This window comes from Panulirus ornatus, chromosome 12 (genome assembly GCF_036320965.1).
Source record: "Panulirus ornatus isolate Po-2019 chromosome 12, ASM3632096v1, whole genome shotgun sequence".
Classification (NCBI taxonomy): domain Eukaryota; kingdom Metazoa; phylum Arthropoda; class Malacostraca; order Decapoda; family Palinuridae; genus Panulirus; species Panulirus ornatus.
The window spans coordinates 18,039,403-18,065,139 of NC_092235.1; the positions used below are offsets into that span (position 1 = coordinate 18,039,403).

General features: G+C 41.1%; 1 protein-coding gene across 6 annotated transcripts in view; it reads left to right on the forward strand.

Moving 5' to 3' along the window:
* The window catches only part of LOC139751815 (microcephalin-like), a 225,100-nt gene that overhangs the window by 156,461 nt on the left and 42,902 nt on the right, over window positions 1–25,737 (forward strand). For all 6 annotated transcript variants that reach the window (XM_071667407.1, XM_071667406.1, XM_071667409.1 and 3 more), the window contains one exon: window positions 10,434–10,547. In XM_071667407.1, coding sequence (XP_071523508.1) covers window positions 10,434–10,547 — 114 coding nt within the window. The remainder of the gene's footprint in view (window positions 1–10,433; window positions 10,548–25,737) is intronic.

The following is a 25,737-nucleotide window of genomic DNA, read 5'->3' on the forward strand; positions in this document are numbered from 1 at the left end:
GTACCATTGTTCAAAGGGAATGGGCATAAAGGTGGGTGTTCAAATTTCTGAGGTATAAGTTTGTTGAGAATTCCTGGGAAATTATATGGAAGGGTATTGATAGAGAGGATGAAGGCATGTACAGAGCATCAGATTGGGGAAGAGCAGTGTGGTTTTAGAATTGGTAGAGGATGTGTGGATCAAGAGTTTGCTTTGAAGAATGTATGTAAGAAATACTTAGAAAAACAAATAGGATTTGTATGTAGCATATATGGATCTGGAGAAGGTATATGGTAGAGTTGATAGAGATGCTTTGGGAAAGCTGCTAGAAGCAGTGAAAAGTTTTTACAAATGATGTAAGGCATGTGTATGAGTAGGAAGAGAGGAAAATGATTGGTTCCTAGTGAAGGTAGGTCTGTGGCAGAGGTGTGTAATGTCCCCATGGTTCTTTGATTTCTTTATGGATGGGTTGGTTAGGTAGGTGAATGCAAGATATTAGGAGAGAGGGAGGAGTATATAGTCTATTGGGGATGATAAGGCCTGGGAGGTGAGTCAGTTGTTGTGCATCAATGATACAGCTCTGCTAGCTAATTAAGGTGAGAAACTGCAAAAGTTGGTGACTGAATTTGGAAAAGTGTGGAATAGGAGAAAGTTGAGAATAAATGTGAATAAATGGATGGGGTTGTTAGGGAGGTGAATGCAAGAGTTTTGGAAAGAGGGGCAATTATGAAGTCTGTTGGGGATGAGAGAGCTTGGGAAGTGAGTCAGTTGTTGTTCGCTGATGATACAGCGCTAGTGGCTGATTCATGTGAGAAACTGCAGAAGCTGGTGACTGAGTTTGGTAAAGTGTGTGAAAGAAGAAAGCTAAGAGTAAATGTGAATAAGAGCATGGTTATTAGGTACAGTAGGGTTGAGGGTCAAGTCAATTGGGAGGGAAGTTTGAATGGAGAAAAACTGGAGGAAGTAAAGTGTTTTAGATATCTGGGAGTGGATTTGGCAGCGGATGGAACCATGGAAGTGGAAGTGAATCATAGGGTGGGGGAGGGAGCGAAAATCCTGGGAGCCTTGAAGAATGTTTGGAAGTCGAGAACATTATCTCTGAAAGCAAAAATGGGTATGTTTGAAGGAATAGTGGTTCCAATAATGTTGTATGGTTGTGAGGCGTGGGCTATGGATAGAGTTGTGCGCAGGAGGGTGGATGTGCTGGAAATGAGATGTTTGAGGACAATGTGTGGTGTGAGGTGGTTTGATCGAGTAAGTAATGTAAGGGTAAGAGAGATGTGTGGAAATAAAAAGAGCATGGTTGAGAGAGCAGAAGTGGGTGTTTTGAAATGGTTTGGGCACATGGAGAGAATGAGTGAGGAAAGATTGACCAAGAGGATATATGTGTCGGAGGTGGAGAGAACGGGGAGAAGTGGGAGACCAAATTGGAGGTGGAAAGATGGAGTGAAAAAGATTTTGAGTGATCTGGGCCTGAACATGCAGGAGGGTGAAAGACGGGCAAGGAATAGAGTGAATTGGATTGATCTGGTTTACCAGGGTCGACGTGCTGTCAATAGATTGAATCAGGGCATGTGAAGCGTCTGGGGTAAACCATGGAAAGTTGTGTGGGGCCTGGATGTGGAAAGGGAGCTGTGGTTTCGGGCATTATTGCATGACAGCTAGAGACTGAGTGTGAACGAATGGGGCCTCTGTTGTCTTTTCCTAGTGCTACCTCGCACACATGAGGGGGAGGGGGATGTTATTCCATGTGTGGCGAGGTGGCGATGGGAATGAATAAAGGCAGACGGTGTGAATTGTGTGCATGTGTATATATGTATGTGTCTGTGTGTGTATATATATGTGTACATTGAGATGTATGGGTATGTATATTTGCGTGTATGGATGTGTATGTATATACATGTGTATGGGGGTAGGTTGGGCCATTTCTTTCATCTGTTTCCTTGCGCTACCTCGCAAACGCGGGAGACAGCGACAAAGCAAAATAATGAAAAAAAAGTAAGAGCAAAGTTCACTGGGGTTGAGGGATAAGTTATTTGGGATGACAGTTTGAATTCATCCCTGGGGATAGGGGAGAAAGAATACTTCCCACGCATTCCTCACGTGTCGTAGAAGGCGACTAAAGGGGACGGGAGCGGGGGGCTGGAAAACCCTCCCCTCCTTGTATTTTAACTTTCTAAAAGGGGTAACAGAAGAAGGAGTCACGCAGGGAGTGCTCATCCTCCTTGAAGGCTCAGATTGGGGTGTCTAAATGTGTGTGGATGTAACCAAGATGAGAAAAAGAGAGATAGGTTGTATGTTTGAGGAAAGGAACCTGGATGTTTTGGCTCTGAGTTAAACGAAGCTCAAGGGTAAAGGGGAAAAGTGGTTTGGGAATGTCTTGGGAGTAAAGTCAGGGGTTAGTGAGAGGACAAGAGCAAGGAAGGAGTACCACTACTCCTGAAAGAGGAGTGGTGGGAGTATGTGATAGAGTGTAAGAAAGTAAACTCTAGATTAATATGGGTAAAACTGAAAGTGGATGGAGAAAGATGGGTGATTATTGGTGCATATGCACCTGGGCATGAGAAGAAAGATCATGAGAGGCAAGTGTTTTGGGAGCAGCTGAGTGAGTGTGTTAGTAGTTTTGATGCACGAGACTGGGTTATAGTAATGGATGATTTGAATGCAAAGGTGAGTAATGTGGCAGTTGAGGGAATAATTGGTGTACATGGGGTGTTCAGTGTTGTAAATGGAAATGGTGAAGAGCTTGTAGATTTATGTGCTGAAAAAGGACTGGTGATTGGGAATACCTGGTTTAAAAAGAGAGATGTACATAAGTATACGTATGTAAGTAGGAGAGATGGCCAGAGAGCGTTATTGGATTATGTGTTAATTGATAGGCGCGTGAAAGAGAGACTTTTGGATGTTAACGTGCTGAGAGGTGCAACTGGAGGGATGTCTGATCATTATCTTGTAGAGGCGAAGGTGAAGATTTATAGAGGTTTTCAGAAAAGAAGAGAGAATGTTGGGGTGAAGATAGTGGTGAGAGTAAGTGAGCTTGGGAAGGAGACTTGTTTGAGGAAGTACCAGGAGAGACTGAGTACAGAATGGAAAAAGGTGAGAACAAAGGATGCAAGGGGAGTGGGGGAGGAATGGGATGTATTTAGGGAAGCAGTGATGGGTTGCGCAAAAGATGCCTGTTGCATGAGAAGCTTGGGAGGTGGGCAGATTAGAAAGGGTAGTGAGTGGTGGGATGAAGAAGTAAGATTGTTAGTGAAAGAGAAGAGAGAGGCATTTGGACGATTTTTGCAGGGAAATAATGCAAATGAGTGGGAGATGTATAAAAGAAAGAGACAGGAGGTCAAGAGAAAGGTGCAAGAGGTGAAAAAGAGGGCAAATGAGAGTTGGGTTGAGAGAGTATCATTAAGTTTTAGAGAGAATTAAAAGATGTTTTGGAAGGAGGTAAATAAAGTGCGTAAGACAAGGGAACAAATGGGAACATCAGTGAAGGGGGCTAATGGGGAGGTGATAACAAGTAGTGTTGATGTGAGAAGGAGATGGAGTGAGTATTATGAAGGTTTGTTGAATGTGTTTAATGATAGAGTAGCAGATGTAGGGTGTTTTGGTAGAGGTGGTGTGCACAGTGAGAGGGTAAGGGAAAATGATTTGGTAAACAGAGAAGAGGTAGTAAAAGCTTTGTGGAAGATGAAAGCCAACAAGGCAGCAGGTTTGGATGGTATTGCAGTGGAATTTATTAAAAAAGGGGGTGACTGTATCGTTGACTGGTTGGTAAGGTTATTTAATGTATGTATGACTCATGGTGAGGTGCCTGAGGATTGGTGGAATGCTTGTATAGTGCCATTGTACAAAGGCAAAGGGGATAAAAGTGAGTGCTCAAATTACAGAGGTATAAGTTTGTTGAGTATTCCTGGGAAATTATATGGGAGGATATTGATGGAGATGGTGTAGGCATGTACAGAGCATCAGATTGGGGAAGAGCAGTGTGGTTTCAGAAGTGGTAGAGGATGTGTGGATCAGGGTTTTGCTTTGAAGAATGTATGTGAGAAATACTTAGAAAAGCAAATGGATTTGTATGTAGCATTTATGGATCTGGAGAAGGCATACGATAGAGTTGCTCTGTGGAAGGTATTAAGAATATATGGTGTGGGAGGCAATTTGTTAGAAAGCAGTGAAAAGTTTTTATCGAGGATGTAAGGCATGTGTATGTGTAGGAAGAGAGGAAAGTGATTGGTTCTCGGTGAATGTAGGTTTGCAGCAGGGGTGTGTGTTGTTTCCATGGTTTAATTTGTTTATGGATGGGGTTGTTGGGGAGGTGAATGCAAGAGTTTTGGAAAGAGGGGCTAGTATGCAGTCTGTTGTGGATGAGAGAGCTTGGGAAGTGAGTCAGTTGTTGTTCGCTGATGATACAGCGCTGGTGACTGATTCATGTGAGAAACTGCAGAAGCTGGTGACTGAGTTTGGTAATGTGTGTGAAAGAAGAAAGCTGAGAGTAAATGTGAAGAAGAGCAAGATTAGGTACAGTAGGGTTGAGGGTCAAGTCAATTGGGAGGTAAGTTTGAATGGAGAAAAACTGGAGGAAGTGAAGTGTTTTAGATATCTGGGAGTGGATTTGGCAATGGATGGAACCATGGAAGCGGAAGTGAATCATAGGGTGGGGGAAGGGGTGAAAATTCTGGGAGTGTTGAAGAATGTTTGGAAGTCGAGAACATTATCTCTGAAAGCAAAAATGGGTATGTTTGAAGGAATAGTGGTTCCAACAATGTTATATGGTTGCTAGGCGTGGGCTATGGATAGAGTTGTGTGGAGGAGAGGGGATGTGCTGGAAATGAGATGTTTGAGGACAATATGTGGTGTGAGGTGGTTTGATCCAGTAAGTAATAATAGGGTAAGAGAGATGTGTGGTAATAAAAAGAGTGTGGTTGAGAGAGCAGAAGAGGGTGTTTTGAAATGGTTTGGTCAGATGGAGAGAATGAGTGTGGAAAGATTGACCAAGAGGATATATGTGTCAGAGGTGGAGGGAATGAGAAGTGGGAGACCAAATTGGAGGTGGAAAGATGGAGTGAAAAAGATTTTAAGTGATCGGGGCTTAAACATGCAGGAGGGTGAAAGGCGTGCAAGGAATAGAGTGAATTGGAACGATGTGGTATACCGGGGTCAACGTGCTGTCAGTGGATTGAACCAGGGCATATGAAGCGTCTGGGGTAAACTATGGAAAGTTCTGTGGGGCCTGGATGTGGAAAGGGAGCTGTGGTTTCGGGGCATCATTACATGACAGCTAGAGACTGAGTGTGAATGAATGTGGCCTTTGTTGTCTTTTCCTAGCGCTACCTCACACACATGAGGGGGAGGGGGTTGTTATTGCATATGTGGCGAGGTGACGATGGGAATGAATAAAGGCAGACTATGAGTTATGGACATGTGTATATATGTACATTTCTGTGTGTGTATATATATGTATACATTGAGATGTATAGGTATGTATATTTGCGTGTGTGGACGTGTATGTATATACATGTGTATATGGGTGGGTTGGGCCATTCTTTCGTCTGTTTCCTTGCGCTACCTCGCTAATGCAGGAGACAGCGACAAAGCAAAATAATAATAATAATAATAATAGTTTGAATGGAGAATAATTGGAGGAAGTGTAGTGTTTTAGATATCTGGGAGTGGACTTAGCAGTGAATGGAGCCATGGGAGCGGAAGTGAGTCACAGAGTGGGGGAGGCGGCGAAGGTTCTGGGAGTGGTGAAGAATGTGTGGATGGAGAGGATGTTATCTCAGAGAGGAAAAATGGGTATATTTTAAGGAATAGTAGTTTCAAGGTAGGAAGAGAGGAAAGGGATTGGTTCCCAAGTGTATTTGTGTATGTCAGTGGACCTACCCAACCAACCCATCCATAAACATATCAAACCACTATAGGAACATTATGTGGTTGTGAGGAGGATGGATATGTTAGAAATGAAATGTTTGAGGATATGTGGTGTGGGGTGGTTTGATCAAGTAAGTAATGAAAAGGTGAGAGATATGTGGAAATAAGTAGAGTGTGGTTGAGAGAGCAGAAGAGGGTGTATTGAAATGGTTTGGACATATGAAGAGAATGATTGAGGAAAGATTGATAAAGAGCACATATGTGTCAGAGGGTGAGGGAACAAGTAGAAGCGAGAAACCAAATTGGAGGTGGAAGGATGGAGTGAAAATGATTTTGAGTGATCAGGGCCTGAACATACAGGAGGGTGAGAGGCATGGAAGGGGTAGAGTGAATTGGAATGATGTTCTATACTGGGGTTGATGTGCTGTCAGTGGGCTGAACCAGGGCATGTTAAATGTCGGGAGTAAACCATGGAAAGGTCTATGAGGCCTGGATGTGGATAGGGAACTGTGGTTTCAGTGCATTACACATGACAGCTAGAGATAGTGTTAGCAAATTTGGTCTTATTTTGTTTGTTTTCATGGGGCTACCTCGCTGAAGCAGGGGATAGCAATGCTATTTCCTGTGGGATGGGGTAGTGCCAGAAATGGATGAAGGGAAGCAAGTATGAATATGTACATATGTATATATGTATATGTTTGTGTTTGTGTATGTATATGTATGTATATGTGTATATTCTGATATGTATATGTGCGTGTATGGACATTCGTGTATGTATATGTGTGGATGGACCATTCATCGTTTATTTCCAGGTGCTACCTCGCTGATGCAGGAAACGGCGATCAAGTATGATATATATATATAGACATTTCCATGGTTTACCCCAGACACTTCACATGCACTGGTTCAGTCCATTGACAGCACGTCGGCCCCAGTATACCACATCATTCCAATTCACTCTATTCCTTCCCTGCCTTTCACCCTACTGTGTGTTCAGGCCCTGATCGCTCAAAATATTTTTCACTCCATCCTCCCACCTCCAATTTGGTCTTATGCTTCTCCTTCTTCCCTCCACCTTTGATACATATATCCTCTTTGTCAATCTTTCCTCACTCTTTCTCTCCATATGTCCAAACCATTTCAACACACCCTCTTCTGCTGTCTCAACCATGCTCTTTTTATTTCCACATATTTCCGTACATCTCTCTTACCCCAAATATTGTCCTCAAACACTCCATATCCAACACATCCACCCTCCTCCGCACAACCCTATCTATAGCCCATGCCTCTCAACCATATGACATTGTTGGAACCACTATTCCTTCAAACATACCCATTTGAGCTCTCCAAGATAACATTCTTGCCTTCCACATATTCTTCAACGCTCCCAGAACCTTTTTACCCCTCCCCCACCCTGTGACTCACATCTGTTTCCATGGTTCCATCCGTGGTTAAGTCCAACCCCAGATGTCTAAAACATTTCACTTCCTCCAGTTTTTCTCCATTCAAACTTTCCTCCCAATTAACTTGTCCCTCAACCCTACTGAACTTAATAACCTTGCTCTTATTCTCCCCTGACCCTCTCACTTCACACACCACTCTGACCAAAACACCCTACATCTGCCACTCTATCATCAAACACATTCAAAAAACCTTCAAAATACTCGCTCCATCTCCTCACTTCATCGCTACTTGTTATTACCTCCCCATTTGCCCCCTTCACAGATGTTCCCATTTGTTCTCTTGTCTTACGCACTTTATTTTCCTCCTTCCTAAACATGTTTTCATTCTCTCTAAAGTTTGATGATACTCTCTCACCCCAACTCTCATTTGCCCTCTTTTTCACCTGAATGCAAAGGTGAGTAATGTGGCAGTTGAGGGAATAATTGGTGTACATGGGGTGTTCAGTGTTGTAAATGGTGAAGAGCTTGATTGGGAGTACCTGTTTAAAAAGAGAGATATACATAAGTATACGTATGTAAGTAGGAGAGAGGGCCAGAGAGCGGTACTAAATTACACGTAATTGATAGGCACTTGCAAGAGAGACTTTTGGATGTTTATGTGCTGAGAGGGGGAACTGGAGGGATGTCTGATCATTATCTTGTGGGGGTGAAGGTGAAGATTTGTAGAGGTTTTAGAAAAGAAGAGAGAATGTAGGGTTGAAGAGAATGGTGTAAATGAGCTTGGAAAGGAGACTTGTGTGAGGAAGTACCAGAAGAGATTGAGTGCAGAATGGAAAAAGGTGAGAGCAAATGATGTAAGGGGAGTGGGGGAGGAATGAGATGTATTTATGGAAGCAGTGATGGCTCATACAAAAGATGCTTGTGGGATAAGAAAGGTGGGAGATGGGCAGATTAGAAAGGGTAGTGAGTGGTGGTATGAAGAAGTAAGATTGTTAGTAAAAGAGAAGAGAAAGGCATTTGGATGATTTTTGCACGGAAGTAGTGCATATGACTGGGAGATGTATAAAAGAAAGAGGCAGGAGGTCAAGAGAAAGGTGCAAGAGTTGAAAAAGAGGGCATATGAGAGTTGGGGTGAGAGAGTATTATTAAATTTTAGGGAGAATAAAAAGATGTTTTGGAAGGAGGTAGATAAAGTGCATAAGACAAGAGAACAAATGGGAACATTTGTGAAGGGGACCAATGGGGAGGTAATAACAAGTAGTGATGAAGTGAGAAGGAAATGGAGTGAGTATTTTGAAGGTTTGTTGAATGTGTGTGATGATAGAATGGCAGATATAGGATGTTTTGGTCAAGGTGGTGTGCAAAGTGAGAGGCTCAGGGAGAATGTTTTGGTAAACAGAGAAGAGGTAGTGAAAGCATTGTGGAGGATGAAAGCCGGCAAGGCGGTGGGTTTGGATGGTATTGCAGGGGAATTCATTAAAAAAGGAGGTGACTGTGTTGTTGACTGGTTGGTAAGGATATTCAGTGTATGTTTGGTTCATGGTGAGGTGCCTGAGGATTGGTGGAATGCATGCATAGTGCCATTGTACAAAGGCAAAGGGGATAAAGGTGAGTGTTCAAATTTCTGAGGTATAAGTTTGTGGAGTATTCCTAGGAAATTATATGGAAGGTTATTGACTGAGAGGGTAAAGGCATGTTCAGAGCATCAGATTGGAGAAGAGCAGTGTGGTTTCTGAAGTGGTAGAGGATGTGAGGATCAGATGTTTGCTTTGAAGAATGTATGTGAGAAATACTTAGAAAAATGAATGTATTTGTATGTAGCATTTATGGATCTGGAGAAGGGATATGATAGAGTTGATAGAGATGCTTTATGGAAGGTATTAAGAGTATATGGTGTGGGAGGTAAGTTGCTAGAAGCAGTGAAAAGTTTTTGTCAAGGATGTAAGGCATGTGTAAGATTGGGAAGAGAGGAAAGTGATTGGTTCCCAGTGAATGTCGGTTTGCAGCAGGGATGCATGATGTCTCCATGCTGTTTAATTTCTTTATGGGTGGGGTGGTTAGAGAGGTGAATGCAAGAGTATTGGAGAGAGGGGCAAGTATGTGGTCCATTGTCGATGAGAGGGCTTGGGAAGTGAGTCAGTTGTTGTTCGCTGATGATATCTCTTGCCTTTTCTGTAATATTCTTTGCAGACATTGTCTTTTCCTCTTTTCTTATTTTGATATACTCATTTCTAGCTTTCTTTTACCTCTCAAATTTTAGCTAGCTGCTATACTATCAATATCTCTTCTATATCATATCCATAAATTATTCCTCTTTATTTCATATTGAAACACAAATGGCAATTTTTTTAAACTACCCTCCTTTTTTGCATTTAAAAGTACCCATATTCCTACTTTGTCATTGTAAATTCACAGGACCATCCATAACAGAGACCCATATCATGGCTGCATATCTCCATTTCCCACTTTATGTTTATGTGTTATGTATTATTTTTCGAAATTTAGGTTAGTTTCCTCTCTCTCCATGTTATGTTCTCATTTACTTCATACTTAGTAATCAAACTCAGGCATTACTTTGTGCCTTTTTACAACTGATTTCATATATTGTATTTTTGATTATTAAGTAAGCTACAATATGTAAAGATAAGATATAGTAATGATGGTGAATCAACTTACCTGAGACAGTTGATACACTAAATTTTCCTTTATTCATCCTGAGAACTTGTCTCTCTATGATCCTTGAGAATCCATATTCTCTGTATGACTGAAATACCCCATTATTAGAACTTTACCATCCTTGAGTACATGTTTCACTGCATCATTTACCATTTATCATTTTCTATATATTTTGACAGTCAATTGATTTTGTTTCTTTTATTTCAAAAATTGCATATGACATTTGTAGCTTCCAGTAGTCTGTTTATCAGTATTTCTTCCTTTCCACCCTTTCCTCTTTGGATGGTCTTCATCCAGTTCAAAAATAATCAGAAACTTAGGTCTATCTACCTCTTCCTTCACAAATGTTCTTAATTTTGTTTCTGCCCACTTGTCAGCTGTCTTCCAGTGTTGATTTGTTCAACTTTCATTGAAAATGTAAAGGTAGGTAGTCGTGTCTGTTAGAAATGTTTAGACACAGATGATATCCTCAGCTATCATGCAGTGTTATTTTCTCAATGATTTCAGATTTGTCGCCAGCAAAAAGAAAACCAAGGGGCTTCTTATCAACAGACATTGTTCTCTGGGGTAGGCAGCATTTGTGTCCTTGAGGGATGTATACCTTCATCAGCCCACTTAAGAGTAAGTATTCTCTATATTTATATATTTATTTTGCTTTGTCGCTGTCTCCCGCTTTAGTGAGGTAGCGCAAGGAAACAGACGAAAGAATGGCCCAACCCACCCACATACACTTGTATATACATACACGTCCACACATGCAAATATACATACCTATACATCTCAGTGTACACATATATATACACACACAGACATATACATATATACACATGTACATGATTCATACTGTCTGCCTTTATTTATTCCCATCGCCTCCTCGCCACACATGGAATAACAACCCCCTCCCCCCTCATGAGTGCGAGGTAGCGCTCGGAAAAGACAACAAAGGCCCCATTCATTCACATTCAGTCTCTAGCTGTCATGTAATAATGCACCGAAAACACAGCTCCCTTTCCACATCCAGGCCCCACAGAGCTTTCCATGGTTTACCCCAGACGCTTCACATGCCCTGGTTCAATCCATTGACAGCATGTCGACCCCGGTATACCACATCGTTCAAATTCACTCTATTCCTTGCACGCCTTTCACCCTCCTGCATGTTCAGGCCCCAATCACTCAAAATCTTTTTCACTCCATCTTTCCACCTTCAATTAGGTCTCCCATTTCTCCTCGTTCCTTCCACCTCTGACACATATATCCTCTTGGTCAATCTTTCCTCACTCATTCTCTCCATGTGACCAAACCATTTCAAAACACCCTCTTCTGCTGTCTCAACCACACTCTTTTTATTTCCACACATCTCTCTTACCCTTACATTACTTACTCGATCAAACCACCTCACACCACATATTGTCCTCAAACATCTCATTTCCAGCACATCCACCCTCCTGCGCACAACTCTATCCATAGCCCACGCTTCGCAGCCATACAACATTGTTGGAACCACAATTCCTTCAAACATACCCATTTCTGCTTTCCGAGATAATGTACTCGACTTCCAAACATTCTTCAAGGCTCCCAAAATTTTCGCCCCCTCCCCCTGCCCCACCCTATGATTCACTTCCCCTTCCATGGTTCCATCTGCTGCCAGATCCACTCCCAGATATCTAAAACACTTTACTTCCTCCAGTTTTTCTCCATTCAAACTTACCTCCCAATTGACTTGACCCTCAACCCTACTGTACCTAATAACTTTGCTCTTATTCACATTTACTCTTAACTTTCTTCTTTCACACACTTTACCAAACTCTGTCACCAGCTTCTGCAGTTTCTCACATGAATCAGCCACCAGCGCTGTATCATCAGCGAACAACAATTGACTCACTTCCCAAGCTCTCTCATCCACAACAGACTGCATACTTGCCCCTCTTTCCAAAACTCTTGCATTCACCTCCCTAACAACCCCATCCATAAACAAATTAAACAACCATGGGGACATCACACACCCTTGCTGCAAACCTACATTCACTGAGAACCAATCACTTTCCTCTCTTCCTACATGTACACATGCCTTACATCCTCGATAAAAACTTTTCACTGCTTCTAACAACTTGCCTCCTACACCATATATTCTTAATACTTTCCACAGAGCATCTCTATCAACTCTATCGTATGCCTTCTACAGATCCATAAATGCTACATACAAATCCATTTGCTTTTCTAAGTATTTCTCACATACATTCTTCAAAGCAAACACCTATTTTTCAGTTTATTTTACTCGGTTCAGCTTGGAATTTTTAATGTAGAAAAAATGTATTTGTTACATGTATAATCAGATACATACTTTTGCTGTGGTCCTTTATTGGCTTGAGTAAATGTCATTGTTTAAGAATGTATCCCTCCTATATCATCTCTCAGATTCAACCAGTAACATACACTGTACTTAGGTAATGAAAATAAATTCAAGCACAGTTACCCTCTCATGAAAGTGCACAATTTGATGTACCAGGTAACTCCTATCTCCTTATACCAGGCCTTACCTTGCAGTTGCATTGCTGATTCACTTTATGTTTTTTCCTGTAGGTGTTTCTCTTAGAGTTTTAGAAATTGGCAGCTTATAAGATTAAAGTGAAATATGAAGTCCTGAAATTGTTAGCCGGATCTTACCCGTTTTGGATGGCTCAGACTGAAGAAGCATAAAAGAAAGAACAGTTGTTCTTGGGCTTGATGATTTGTTTTAGAATTTGACTTTGTGTCATATTTGTGAATTTTTGATGCTCCTCCATTACTTTTTCCAATAATTAGGTAAGTGTAGGAATTTTTTGTTCCCTAAAACATTAAAGAAAAGTTAGTGATGTGCGTTATTCCTTTAACTATCACAATTGGGCATATTTGCCATGTGATCAACATCCACCAAGAGAGATCACCATGCTCAGTCTCCACCCAGCATTTAACCCATTCACTGTGATGTGGTATTTATTCCCCTTGATACCTCTGACAGTTGATTGTGGGTTTGCCTTATATGATCATGGGTATTTACAAATCCCAGATGCACTAAATAGCAGAGTAGTGACTTCAGAACTAACTACTGGCATCTCAGATAAATTTTCATATCCTTTACCTTTGTTTTCAGCTTAACTGCCCAGTAACTATTAAAATGCCATTGGGGTAGTAAATAATTTTTGTGCTGCAAAGGCAATAAAATCTGTGTAGATTGTGTACATGAAAAATCTATAGGGCTTGGTTGTCGATAGGGAGCTGTGGTTTCGGTCTGTTATGCAAAACATCTAGAGAATGGATGTCAGTGAATGAGGCCTTTTCTTCATCAGTTCCTGGTGCTACCTTGCTAATGTAAGAAACAGAAGACAAGTATGAAAAAAGTACATAGATTTATACAAATATTTCATACAGATTTACAATAAATAAATTCATAGTATTATTATTTCTTATTATACTTTGTCACTGTCACCTGTATTAGCAAGATAGCGCAAGGAAACAGATGAAAGAATGGCCCAAACCACCCACATACACATGTATATACATAAATGCCCACACACACATATACAAACCTATATATTTCAACGTATACATACATGAAAAAAGTATATATATTTACACAAATATTTCATACAGATTTACAATAAATAAATTCATAGTATTATTATTTCTTATTATACTTTGTCACTGTCTCCTGTATTAGCGAGGTAGCGCAAGGAAACAGATGAAAGAATGGCCCAAACCACCCACATACACATGTATATACATAAACGCCCACACATGCACATATACAAGCCTATATATTTCATCGTATACATACGTGATATATCCCTGGGGATAGGGGAGAAAGAATACTTCCCACTCATTCCTCACGTGTCGTAGAAGGTGACTAAAGGGGACGGGAGCGGGGGATAGAAACCCTCTCCTCCTTGTATTTTAACATTCTAAAAGGGGAAACAGAAGTAGTCCCGCAGGGAGTGCTAATCCTCCTCGAAGGCTCAGATTGGGGTGTCTAAATGTGTGTGGATGTAACCAAGATCAGAAAAAAGGAGAGATAGGTAGTATGTTTGAGGAAAGGAACCTGGATGTTTTGGCTCTGAGTGAAACGAAGCTCAAGGGTAAAGGGGAATAGTGGTTTGGGAATGTCTTGGGAGTAAAGTCAGGGATTAGTGAGAGGACAAGAGCAAGGGAAGTAGTATTACTACTCCTGAAACAGGAGTTGTGGGAGTATGTGATAGAGTGTAAGAAAGTAAACTCAAGATTGATATGGGTAAAACTGAAAGTTGATGGAGAGAGATGGGTGATTATTGGTGCATATGCACTTGGGCATGAGAAGAAAGATCATGAGAGGCAAGAGTTTTGGGAGCAGCTGAATGAGTGTGTTAGTGGTTTTGATGCACAAGACCGGGTTATAGTGATGGGTGATTTGAAAGCAAAGGTGAGTAATGTGGCAGTTGAGGGAATAATTGGTATACATGGGGTGTTCAGTGTTGTAAATGGAAATGGTGAAGAGCTTGTAGATTTATGTTCTGAAAAAGGACTGGTGATGGGGAATACCTGGCTTAAAAAGCGAGATATACATAAGTATACGTATGTAAGTAGGAGAGATGGCCAGAGAGCGTTATTGGATTACGTGTTAATTGATAGGCGTGCGAAAGAGAGACTTTTGGATGTTAATGTGCTGAGAGGTGCAATTAGAGGGATGTCTGATCATTATCTTGTGGAGGCGAAGGTGAAGATTTGTAGGGGTTTTCAGAAAAGAAGAGAGAATGTTGGGGTGAGGAGGGTGGTGAGAGTAAGTGAGCTTGGAAAGGAGACTTGTGTGAGGAAGTACTAGGAGAGACTGAGTTCAGAATGGAAAAAGGTGAGAACAAAGAAGGTAAGGGGAGTGGGGGAGGAATGGGATGTATTTAGGGAAGCAGTGATGGCTTGCGCAAAAGATACTTGTGGCATGAGAAGTGTGGGAGGTGGGTTGATTAGAAAGGGTAGTGAGTGGTGAGATGAAGAAGTAAGATTATTAGTGAAAGAGAAGAGAGAGGCATTTGGACGAGTTTTGCAGGGAAAAAATGCAAATGAGTGGGAGATGTATAAAAGAAAGAGGCAGGAGGTCAAGAGTTGAAAAAGAGGGCAAATGAGAGTTGGGGTGAGAGAGTATCATTAAATTTTAGGGAGAATAAAAAGATGTTTTGGAAGGAGGTAAATAAAGTGCGTAAGACAAGGGAGCAAATGGGAACTTCAGTGAAGGGGGCTAATGGGGAGATGATAACAAATAGTGGTGATGTGAGAAGGAGATGGAGTGAGTATTTTGAAGGTTTGTTGAATGTGTTTGATGATAGAGTAGCAGATATAGGGTGTTTTTGTCGAGGTGGTGTGCAAAGTGAGAGGGTTAGGGAAAAGGATTTGGTAAACAGAGAAGAGGTAGTAAAAGCTTTGCGGAAGATGAAAGCCAGCAAGGCAGCAGGTTTGGATGGTATTGCAGTGGAATTTATTAAAAAAGGGGGTGACTGTATTGTTGACTGGTTGGTAAGGTTATTTAATGTATGTATGATTTATGGTGAGGTGCCTGAGGATTGGCAGAATGCTTGCATAGTGCCATTGTACAAATGCAAAGGGGATAAGAGTGAGTGCTCAAATTACAGAGGTATAAGTTTGTTGAGTATTCCTGGTAAATTATATGGGAGGGTATTGATTGAGAGGGTGAAGGCATGTACAGAGCATCAGATTGGGGAAGAGCAGTGTGGTTTCAGAAGTGGTAGAGGATGTGTGGATCAGGTGTTTGCTTTGAAGAATGTATGTGAGAAATACTTAGAAAAGCAAATGGATTTGTATGTAGCATTTATGGATCTGGACAAGGCATATGATATGGTTGATAGAGATGCTCTGTGGAAGGAATTAAGAATATATGGTGTGGGAGGCAAGTTGTTAGAAGCAGTGAAAAGTTTTTATCGAGGAGGTAAGGCATGTGTATGTGTAGGATGAGAGGAAAGTGATTGGTTCTCAGTGAATGTAGGTTTGCGGCAGGGGTGTGTGATGTCTCCATGGTTGTTTAATTTGTTTATGGATGGGGTTGTTAGGGAGGTGAATGCAAGAGTTTTGGAAATAGGGGCAAGTATGCAGTCTGTTGGGGATGAGAGAGCTTGGGAAGTGAGTCAGTTGTTGTTCGCTGATGATACAGCACTGGTAGCTGGTGACCGAGTTTGGTAAAGTGTGTGAAAGGAGAAAGTTGAGAGTAAATGTGAATAAGAGCAAGGTTATTAGTTACAGTAGGGTTGAGGGTCAAGTCAATTGGGAGGTAAGTTTGAATGGAAAAAAACTGGAGGAAGTAAAGTGTTTTAGATATCTGAGAGTGGATCTAGCAGCGGATGGAACCATGGAAGCGGAAGTGAATCATAGGGTGGGGGAGGGGGCAAAAATTCTGGGAGCCTTGAAGAATGTTTGCAAGTCGAAAACATTATCTCGAAAGGAAAAATGGGTATGTTTGAAGGAATAGTGGTTCCAACAATGTTGTATGGTTGCGAGGCGTGGGCTATGGATAGAGTTGTGCGCAGGAGGGTGGATGAGCTGGAAATGAGATGTTTGAGGGCAATATGTGGTGTGAGATGGTTTGATCGAGTAAGTAATGTAAGGGTAAGAGAGATGTGTGGAAATAAAAAGAGTGTGGTTAAGAGAGCAGAAGAGGGTGTTTTGAAATGGTTTGGTCACATGGAGAGAATGAGTGCGGAAAGATTGACAAAGAGGATATATGTGTCAGAGGTGGAGGGAACAAGGAGAAGTGGGAGACCAAATTGGAGGTGGAAAGATGGAGTGAAAAAGATTTTGAGTGATTGGGGCCTGAACATGCAGGAGGGTGAAAGGCGTGCAAGGAATAGAGTGAATTTGAACGACGTGGTATACCGGGGTCGACGTGCTGTCAATGGATTGAACCAGGGCATGTGAAGCGTCTGGGGTAAACCATGGAAAGTTTTGTGGGGTGTGGATATGGAAAGGGAGCTGTGTTTTTGGTGCATTATTACATGACAGCTAGAGACTGAGTGTGAACGAATGTGGCCTTTGTTGTCTTTTCCTAGCGCTACCTCGCACACATGAGGGGGAGGGTGTTGTTATTCCATGTGTGGCGAGGTGACAATGGGAATAAATAAAGGCAGACAGTATGAATTATGTACATGTGTATATATGTATATGTCTGTGTGTGTATATATACATATACATTGAGATGTATAGGTTTGTATATTTGCGTGTGTGGACGTGTATGTATATATATGTGTATGTGGGTGGGTTGGGCCATTCTTTCGTCTGTTTCCTTGCGCTACCTCGCTAACGTGGGAGACAGCGACAAAGCAAAATGAATAAATAAATAGATACATACATGAACATACACAGACAAATACATATACGCAAATGTGCATATTCATACATGCTACCTTTATCCATTCTTATCGCCTCTGCACTCCACATGAGATGGCACCCACCTCCCCTCCCGCGTGCATGAGGTAGTGCTAGGTAAAGACAACAAAGGCCACATTTGTTCATGCTCAGTCTCTAGCTGTCATGTGTAATGCACCAAAACCAGAGCTCCCTTTCCACATCCAGGGCCCACAAAACTTTCCATGGTTTACCCCAGACACCTCACATTCCCTGGTTCTATCCAGTGACAGCATTTCAACCCTGGTATACCAAATTCGTTCCTATGCATTCTATTCCTTGCATGCCTTTCACCCTCCTGTTCAGGCCCCAATCGCTCAAAATCTTTTTCACTCCATCCCTCCACCTCCAATTTGGTCTCCCACTTCTCCTCGTTCCCTCCTCCTCTGACACATATATCCTCTTTGTCAGTCTTTCCTCACTCATTCTCTCCATGTGACAAAACCATTTCAATACACCCTCCTCTGCTCTCTCAACCACGCTCTTTTTATTACCACACATCTCTCTTACCTTTTCATTACTTACTTGATCAAACCACCTCCCACCACATATTATCCTCAAACATCTCATTTCCAACACATCCACCCTCCTCTGCACAACCCTATCTATAGCCCCTGCCTCACAACCATATAACATTGTTGGAACCACTATTCCTTCAAACATACCCATTTTTGCTCTCTGAGATAACGTTCTTGCCTTCCACACCTTCAACCCTTCCAGAACTTTTGCCCCCTCCCCCACCCTGTGACTCACTTCCACTTCCATGGTTCCATCCTCTGCCAAATCCACTCTCAGATTTCTAAAACACCTCAGTTCCTCCACTTTTTCTCCATTCAGACTTACCTCCAAATTAACTTGTCCCTCAACCCTACTGAACCTAATAACCTTGCTCTTATTCACATTTACTCTCAGGTTTCTTCTTTCTTACACTTTACCAAATTCAGTCACCAACTTCTGCAGTTTCTCACCAGAATTAGCCACCAGCGCTGTATCATCAGCAAACAACAACTGAATTGCTTCCCAAGTCCTCATGCACAACAGACTGCATACTTGCCCCTCTCTCCAAAACTCTTGCATTCACCTCCTTAACAACCCCACCATCCATAAACAAATTAAACAACCATGGAGACATCACACACCCCTGCCGCAAACTGACATTCACTGGGTACCAATCACTTTCCTCTCTTCCTACTGGTACTCATGCTTTACATCCTTGATAAAAACTTTCCACTGGTTCTAACAACTTGCCTCCCACACCATATACTATTAATACCTTCCACAAAGCATCTCTATCAACTCTATCATATTCCTTCTTCAGATCCATAAATGCTACATACAAATCCATTTGTTTTTCAAAGTATTTCTCACATACATTCTTCAAAGCAAACACCTGATCCACACATCCTTTACCACTTCTGGAACCACACTGCTCTTCCCCAGTCTGATGCTCTGTACATGCCTTTACTCTCTTAATCAGTACCCTCCCATATAATTCCCCAGGAATACTCAACAAACTTATACCTCTGTAATTTGAACACCCACCTTTATCCCCTTTGCCTTTGTACAATGGCACTGTGCATGCTTTCTGCCAATCCTCAGGCACTTCACCATGAACCATACATAAATTGAATATCCTCACCAACCAGTCAACAACACAGTCACCCCCTTTTTTAATAAATTCCACTGCAATACCATCCCAACCCGTTGCCTTGTCTGCTTTCATCATCCGTAAAGCTTTCACTACCTCTCATCTGTTTACTAAACCATTCTCCCTGATCCTCTCACTTCGCACACCATCTCAACTAAAACACCCTATATCTGCCACTCTATCATCAAACACATTCAAAAAACCTTCAAAATACTCACTCCATCTCTTTGCTTCACCACTACTTGTTATTACCTCCCCATTTAGCCCCCTTCACAAATGTTCCCATGTTCTCTTGTCTTATGCACTTTATTTACCTCTTTCCAAAACATCTTTTTATACTCCTTCAGATTTAATGATACTCTCTAACCCCAACTCTCATTTGCCCTCTTTTTCAACTCTTGCACCTTTCTTTTGACCTCCTGCCTCTTTCCTTTATACATCTCCCAGTCGTTTGCATTATTTCCCTGCAAAAATCATCCAAATGCCTCTCTTTCCTCTTTCTTTAACAACCTTTCTTCTTCATCCCACCACTCACTACCATTTCTAATCTGCCCATCTCCCATCTTTCTCATGCCACAGGCATCTTTTGTGCAAGCCATCACCACTTCTCTAAATACATCCCATTCCTCCCCCATTCCCTTTACATCATTTGCTCTCACCTTTTTTCCATTCTGCATTCAATCTCTCCTGATACTTCGTCACACAAGTCTTTCCCACTCTCTTATTCTCACCACTCTCTTCACCCCATCATTCTCTCTTCTTTTCTGAAAACCTCTGCAAATCTTCACCTTTGCCTCCACAAGATAATGATCAGACATCCCTCCAGTTCCCCATCTCAGCACATTAAGATCCAAAAGTCTCTCATTCACGCACCTATCAATTGACACATAATCCAGTGATGCTCTCTGGCCATCTTGCCTTCTTACATATACTTATGTATATCTCTTTTTAAACCAAGTATTACCAATCACCAGACCTTTTTCAGCACACAAATCTACAAGCTCTTCACCATTTCCATTTACAACACTGAACACCCCATGTATACCAATTATACCCTCAACTGCCTCATTACTGACCTTTGCATTCAAGTCATTCATCAGTATAACCCAGTCTCGTGCATCAAAGCTGTGAACACACTCACTCAGTTGCCCCCTAAACACTTGCCTCTCATGATCTTTCTTCTCATGACCAGGTGCATAGGCACCTATAATCACCCATCTCTCTCCATCCACTTTCAGTTTTATCCGTATCAATCTAGAATTTACTTTCTTACACTGTATCGCATACTAGCACAACTCTTGTTTCAGGAGTAGTGCTACTCCTTCCTTTGCACTTGTCCTCTCACCAACCCCTGACTTTACTCCCAAGACATTCCCAAACCATTCTTCCCCTTTACCCTTGAGCTTGGTTTCACTCAGAGCCAAAACATCCAGGTTCCTTTCCTCATCTTGGTTACATCCACATACATTTAGACACCCCGATCTGAGCCTTCGAGGAGGATGAGCACTCCCTGCATGACTCCTGATTCCCCTTTTAGAAAATTGAAAATACAAGGAGGCAAGGGTTTCTAGCCCCCCGCTCCCATCCCCTTTAGTCGCCTTCTTTGACACGCGGGGAATGTGTGGGAAGTATTCTTTCTCCCCTATCCTTGGGGATATTTCATAGTATGGGAAATTATAACATGACTGCATAGTTATGTGTGTATACATTACTCCATAAGGGGAACACAATGTATGCTTGGCAGTGTTGCAGCCTAAATATTTATAGATTTAGTAATGTTCATATGCATGGAAGTAATGTGTTATTGTGTTATGCATAAATGTAACTTTAAAAACAGCTCTTTCAATTACTAAGGAAAAATGATGACATTTTATTCATTTTATTGAAAATTGCCCCAGAAGGCATACTAGATATCAAGAATACCTTGTCAGTAGGTTAAAAGCTGGTCCAAAGGAATGGAGGGCTCACATAATTGCCACATACCAGGAGAATTTTTCACATGGGAAGAAATGGTGGGGATCACATAATTGCCTCCTACCAGTATAATTTTACGCATATGCAATCAGGCCCCAATCAGACTTAAGAGAAGGGAGTATCACCAGTTGATGAGCAATGAAACTGAGAAAATTTGGCTAGATGTAGAGCAAATTGTAGCTGATTGTCCAGAGGAATTATACTCTAAGAAATTATTTTCGAATGATGAAGGAAGTGATTTTGAGGGTGCAGGAGGGGTCCCTAGCACAAGTGGAGGCAATGTTACAGTGGGACTCTGCGTACCACTTCACTTTGCAAGCACTATGTGGTGGTACGCAGCTGGCAATTTTTCACCACAGCTGTTTGCTTTTAAGAGGACAGATAGTGATGTCTCCTAATGAAAGAATTAGTGAGCAAAGCAAAGATTTTTTAAGCCCATGATAAACTGATAGTGAGTATCTGTATGGGACACTGCCTCACTCATGCAGGAAAAATGTACATGTTTGAAACAATGAAAGAATATAATAATCATGATATATCTATATATCTGTATATCTGATACCTGTTCCTACCTGGAACTCCCTCAAGGAGGTGGCCATGGCAGTACAGTCTCTATAATTAGTGAGCTCCAGTGTCACTTCTTATCCATTAGTGCCTCACCCTTAACAGGTCATTGGCAAAGGGCAACTCTGTTGCATTGTTTGTAGAGGCTCCTGCCTGATGTTCCAACTAACTACTTTTTCCTAATCCTCCTGCCTATATGTTCCTACCTACTACTTCTTATTGCTCCTACCATTTTGCCAAAAGGCAGGGCTTGCGCTTAGTGCTCACAGCACGAAAATGTAGAGTTATGAAGACTGAGCTGTGTGAGTGAAATGTTGTCAGGTGTTATATATGAGAAGGAGAGATCAAATGTTTGTGGATAGAATGCCAATAGTCCACATGTGGGTGAGGCAGAGAGTAAAAGCAGCTACTTGGGTCAGAGGAGTGCAACTTGACGACTTCTGAAGTGCTGGCTTACTATGCAGCCGTCACTGACCCTCCTTATACCCAGGTTGGTAGTATTGGTAATATACCTCCTTGGTTGTTTGAGGCCTACCAACTATTACATACCTAAGAGTTATGATAATAATAATAACAATAATGCTTGAGACTTGGATAAGCATGTTTTTTCTATATTTCTAAGTATATGAAATTTATTAAGAAATCAAACTTGTGCATCTAGTTAGTATCCTAGGCTGTCACACTGGTATGAACGTATACCTGTGCTATTTTGTTATAATTTGTTAGTTATGTGCACAATGTCAGGTTTTCCTAGACTGTCACACCAGTGTGGGAGTATACTTACACTTTTTCTTGTGTTTGTTATGTGCACAATGTCTTAATACTTGTAAGTTGAATAAGAATTATGTAAATGATGCTTAAAGTCTAGAATTTTATCTTGACAAAGTTTTCCAGATTTCAGAAGTTACTAAATTCTGTCTTGATTTTTAATGTTGTGCCTCATACATTGTTCTTATATTATTGCATTTTGATATTAAAGCATATGTTAAAAGAATTGGCTCTTATTTGTAGGATATATGTGTGTGGTAATAAAAAGACTGTGGTTGAGAGAACAGAAGAGGGTGTGTTGAGAAGGTTTGGACACATGGGGAGAATGAGTGAGGAAAGATTGACAAAGAGGATACATGTGTGAGAGGTGGAGGGAAGAAGGAGAAGCTGCTAAATCCACTCCTAGATAACTAAAACACTTCATTTCCTCCAGTTTTTCTCCATTCAAACTTACCTGCCAATCATGCTTGAGACTTGGATAAGCATGTTTTTTCTATATTTCTAAGTATAAGAAATTTATTAAGAAATCAAACTATTGCATCTAGTACGTATCCTAGGCTGTCACACTGGTATAAACGTATACCTATGCTATTTTGTTATAATTTGTTAGTTATGTGCAAAATGTCAGGTTTTCCTAGCCTATCACACCAGTGTGGGAGTATACTTGCACTTTTTTCTCGTGATTGTTACGTGCACAGTCTTAATACTTGTAAGTTGAATAAGAATTATGTAAATGATGCTTAAAGTCTAGAATTTTATCTTGACAAAGTTTTTCCAGATATCAGAAGTTACTAAATTCTGTCTTGATTTTTAATGTTGTGCCTCGTATTACATTGTTCTTATGTTATTGCATTTTGATATTAAAGAATGTGTTAAAAGAATCGGCTCTTATTTATAGGATATATGTGTGTGGTAATAAAAAGACTGATTGAGAGAGCAGAAGAGGGTGTGTTGAAAAGGTTTGGATGCATGGAGAGAATGAGTAAGGAAAGATTGACAAAGAGGATACATGTTTTTTCTCGTGATTGTTACGTGCACAGTCTTAATACTTGTAAGTTGAATAAGAATTATGTAAATGATGCTTAAAGTCTAGAATTTTATCTTGACAAAGTTTTTCCAGATATCAGAAGTTACTAAATTCTGTCTTGATTTTTAATGTTGTGCCTCGTATTACATTGTTCTTATGTTATTGCATTTTGATATTAAAGAATGTGTTAAAAGAATCGGCTCTTATTTATAGGATATATGTGTGTGGTAATAAAAAGACTGATTGAGAGAGCAGAAGAGGGTGTGTTTGAAAAGGTTTGGATGCATATGTGTGAGAGGTGGAGGGAAGAAGGAGAAGCTGCTAAATCCACTCCTAGATAACTAAAACACTTCGTTTCCTAAGTTTTTCTCTTTAAACTTACCTCCCAATTAACTTGTCCCTCAACCCTACTGAACCTAGTAACCTTGCTCTTGTTCACATTTACTCAGCTTTCGTCTTTCACACACTTTACCAAACTCAGTAACCAACTTCTGCAGTTTCTAACCTGAATCAACCACTATCATTGTATCATCAGCGAACAACAACTTACTCACTTCCCAAGGCTTCTCATCCACAACAGACTGCATGCTTGCCCCTCTCTCCAAAACTCTTGCATTCACCTCCCTAACAACCCCATCCACTAACAAATTAAACACCATGGAGACATCACACACCCCTGCTGCAAACTGACATTCACTGGGAACCAGTCACTTTCCTCTCTTCCTACTTGTACACATGCCTTACATCCTTGATGAAAATTTTTCACTGCTTCTAGCAACTTACCTCCCACACCATATACTCTTCATACCTTCCACAAAGCATCTCTATCAACTCTGTCATATTCATTCTCCAGATCCATAAATGCTACAGACAAATCCATCTGTTTTTCTATGTATTTCTCACATACATTCTTCAAAGCAAACACCTGATCCACACATCCTCTACTACTTCTCAAACCACACTGCTCTTCCCCAATCTAATGCTCTGTATATGCCTTTACCCCTTCAGTCAATACCCTCCCATATGATTCCCCAGGAATACTCAACAAACTTATACCTCTGTAATTTGAACACTCACCTTTATCCCCTTTGCCTTTGTACAATGGCACTATGCATGCATTCCACCAATCCTCAGGCACTTCACCAGGAACCATACATACATTGAATATCCTCACCAACCAGTCAACAACACAGTTACCCTCTTTTTTAATAAATTCCACTGCAATACCATCCAAACTCACCGCCTTGCTGATTTTCATCTTCCGCAGTGCTTTCACTACCTCTTCTCTGTTCATCAAACCATTTTCCATGACCCTGTCACTTCGCACACCATCTCAGTCAAAATACCCTATATCTGCCACTCTATCATCAAACACATTCAACAAACCTTCAAAATACTCGCTCCATCACCTTCTCACATATGTATACATTTCAGTGTATGTATTGAAATATATATGTTTTTTTTTTTAATATACTTTGTCGCTGTCTCCTGCGTTAGTGAGGTAGCGCAAGGAAACAGACGAAAGAATGACCAAACCCACCCTCATACACATGTATATACATACACGTCCACACACGCAAATATACATACCTATACATCTCAACGTATACATGTATATACACACACAGACATATACATTTATACACATGTACATAATTCATACTGTCTGCCTCTATTCATTCCCATCGTCACCCCGCCACACATGAAATAGCAACCCCCTCCCTCTGCATGTGTGCGAGGTAGTGCTAGGAAAAGACAACAAAGGCCACATTCGTTCACACCCAGTCTCTAGCGGTCATGTATAATCACCGAAAGCACAGCTCCCTTTCCACATCCAGGCCCCACAGAACTTTCCATGGTTTACTCTAGACGCTTCACATGCCCTGGTTCAATCCATTGACAGCACGTCGACCCCAGTATACCACATCATTCCAATTCACTCTATTCCTTGCATGCCTTTCACCCTCCTGCATGTTCAAGCCCCAATCACTTAAAATCTTTTTCACTCCATCTTTCCACCTCCAATTTAGTCTCCCACTTCTTGTTCCCTCCACCTCTGACACATATATCCTCTTGGTCAATCCTTCCTCACTCATTCTCTACATGTGACCAAACTATTTCAAAACACCCTCTTCTGCTCTCTCAACCACACTCTTTTTATTACCACACATCTCTCTTACCCTATTATTACTTAATCCCTGTTTCCCGCTTCAGTGAGTTAGCGCAAGGAAACAGACGAAGAATGGCCCAACCCCTCATATACACATATACAGAGTGTCCCAAGAAATGTACTCACCTTCCGACACCCTATAAGTCAATGAATTCTTTTTCTTTTTTTCAGATCCAGTTGACCCTAAAAAAGAAATCAGTGAGTTATAGGGTGTCAAATATATGTATATGTATGTATATATGTA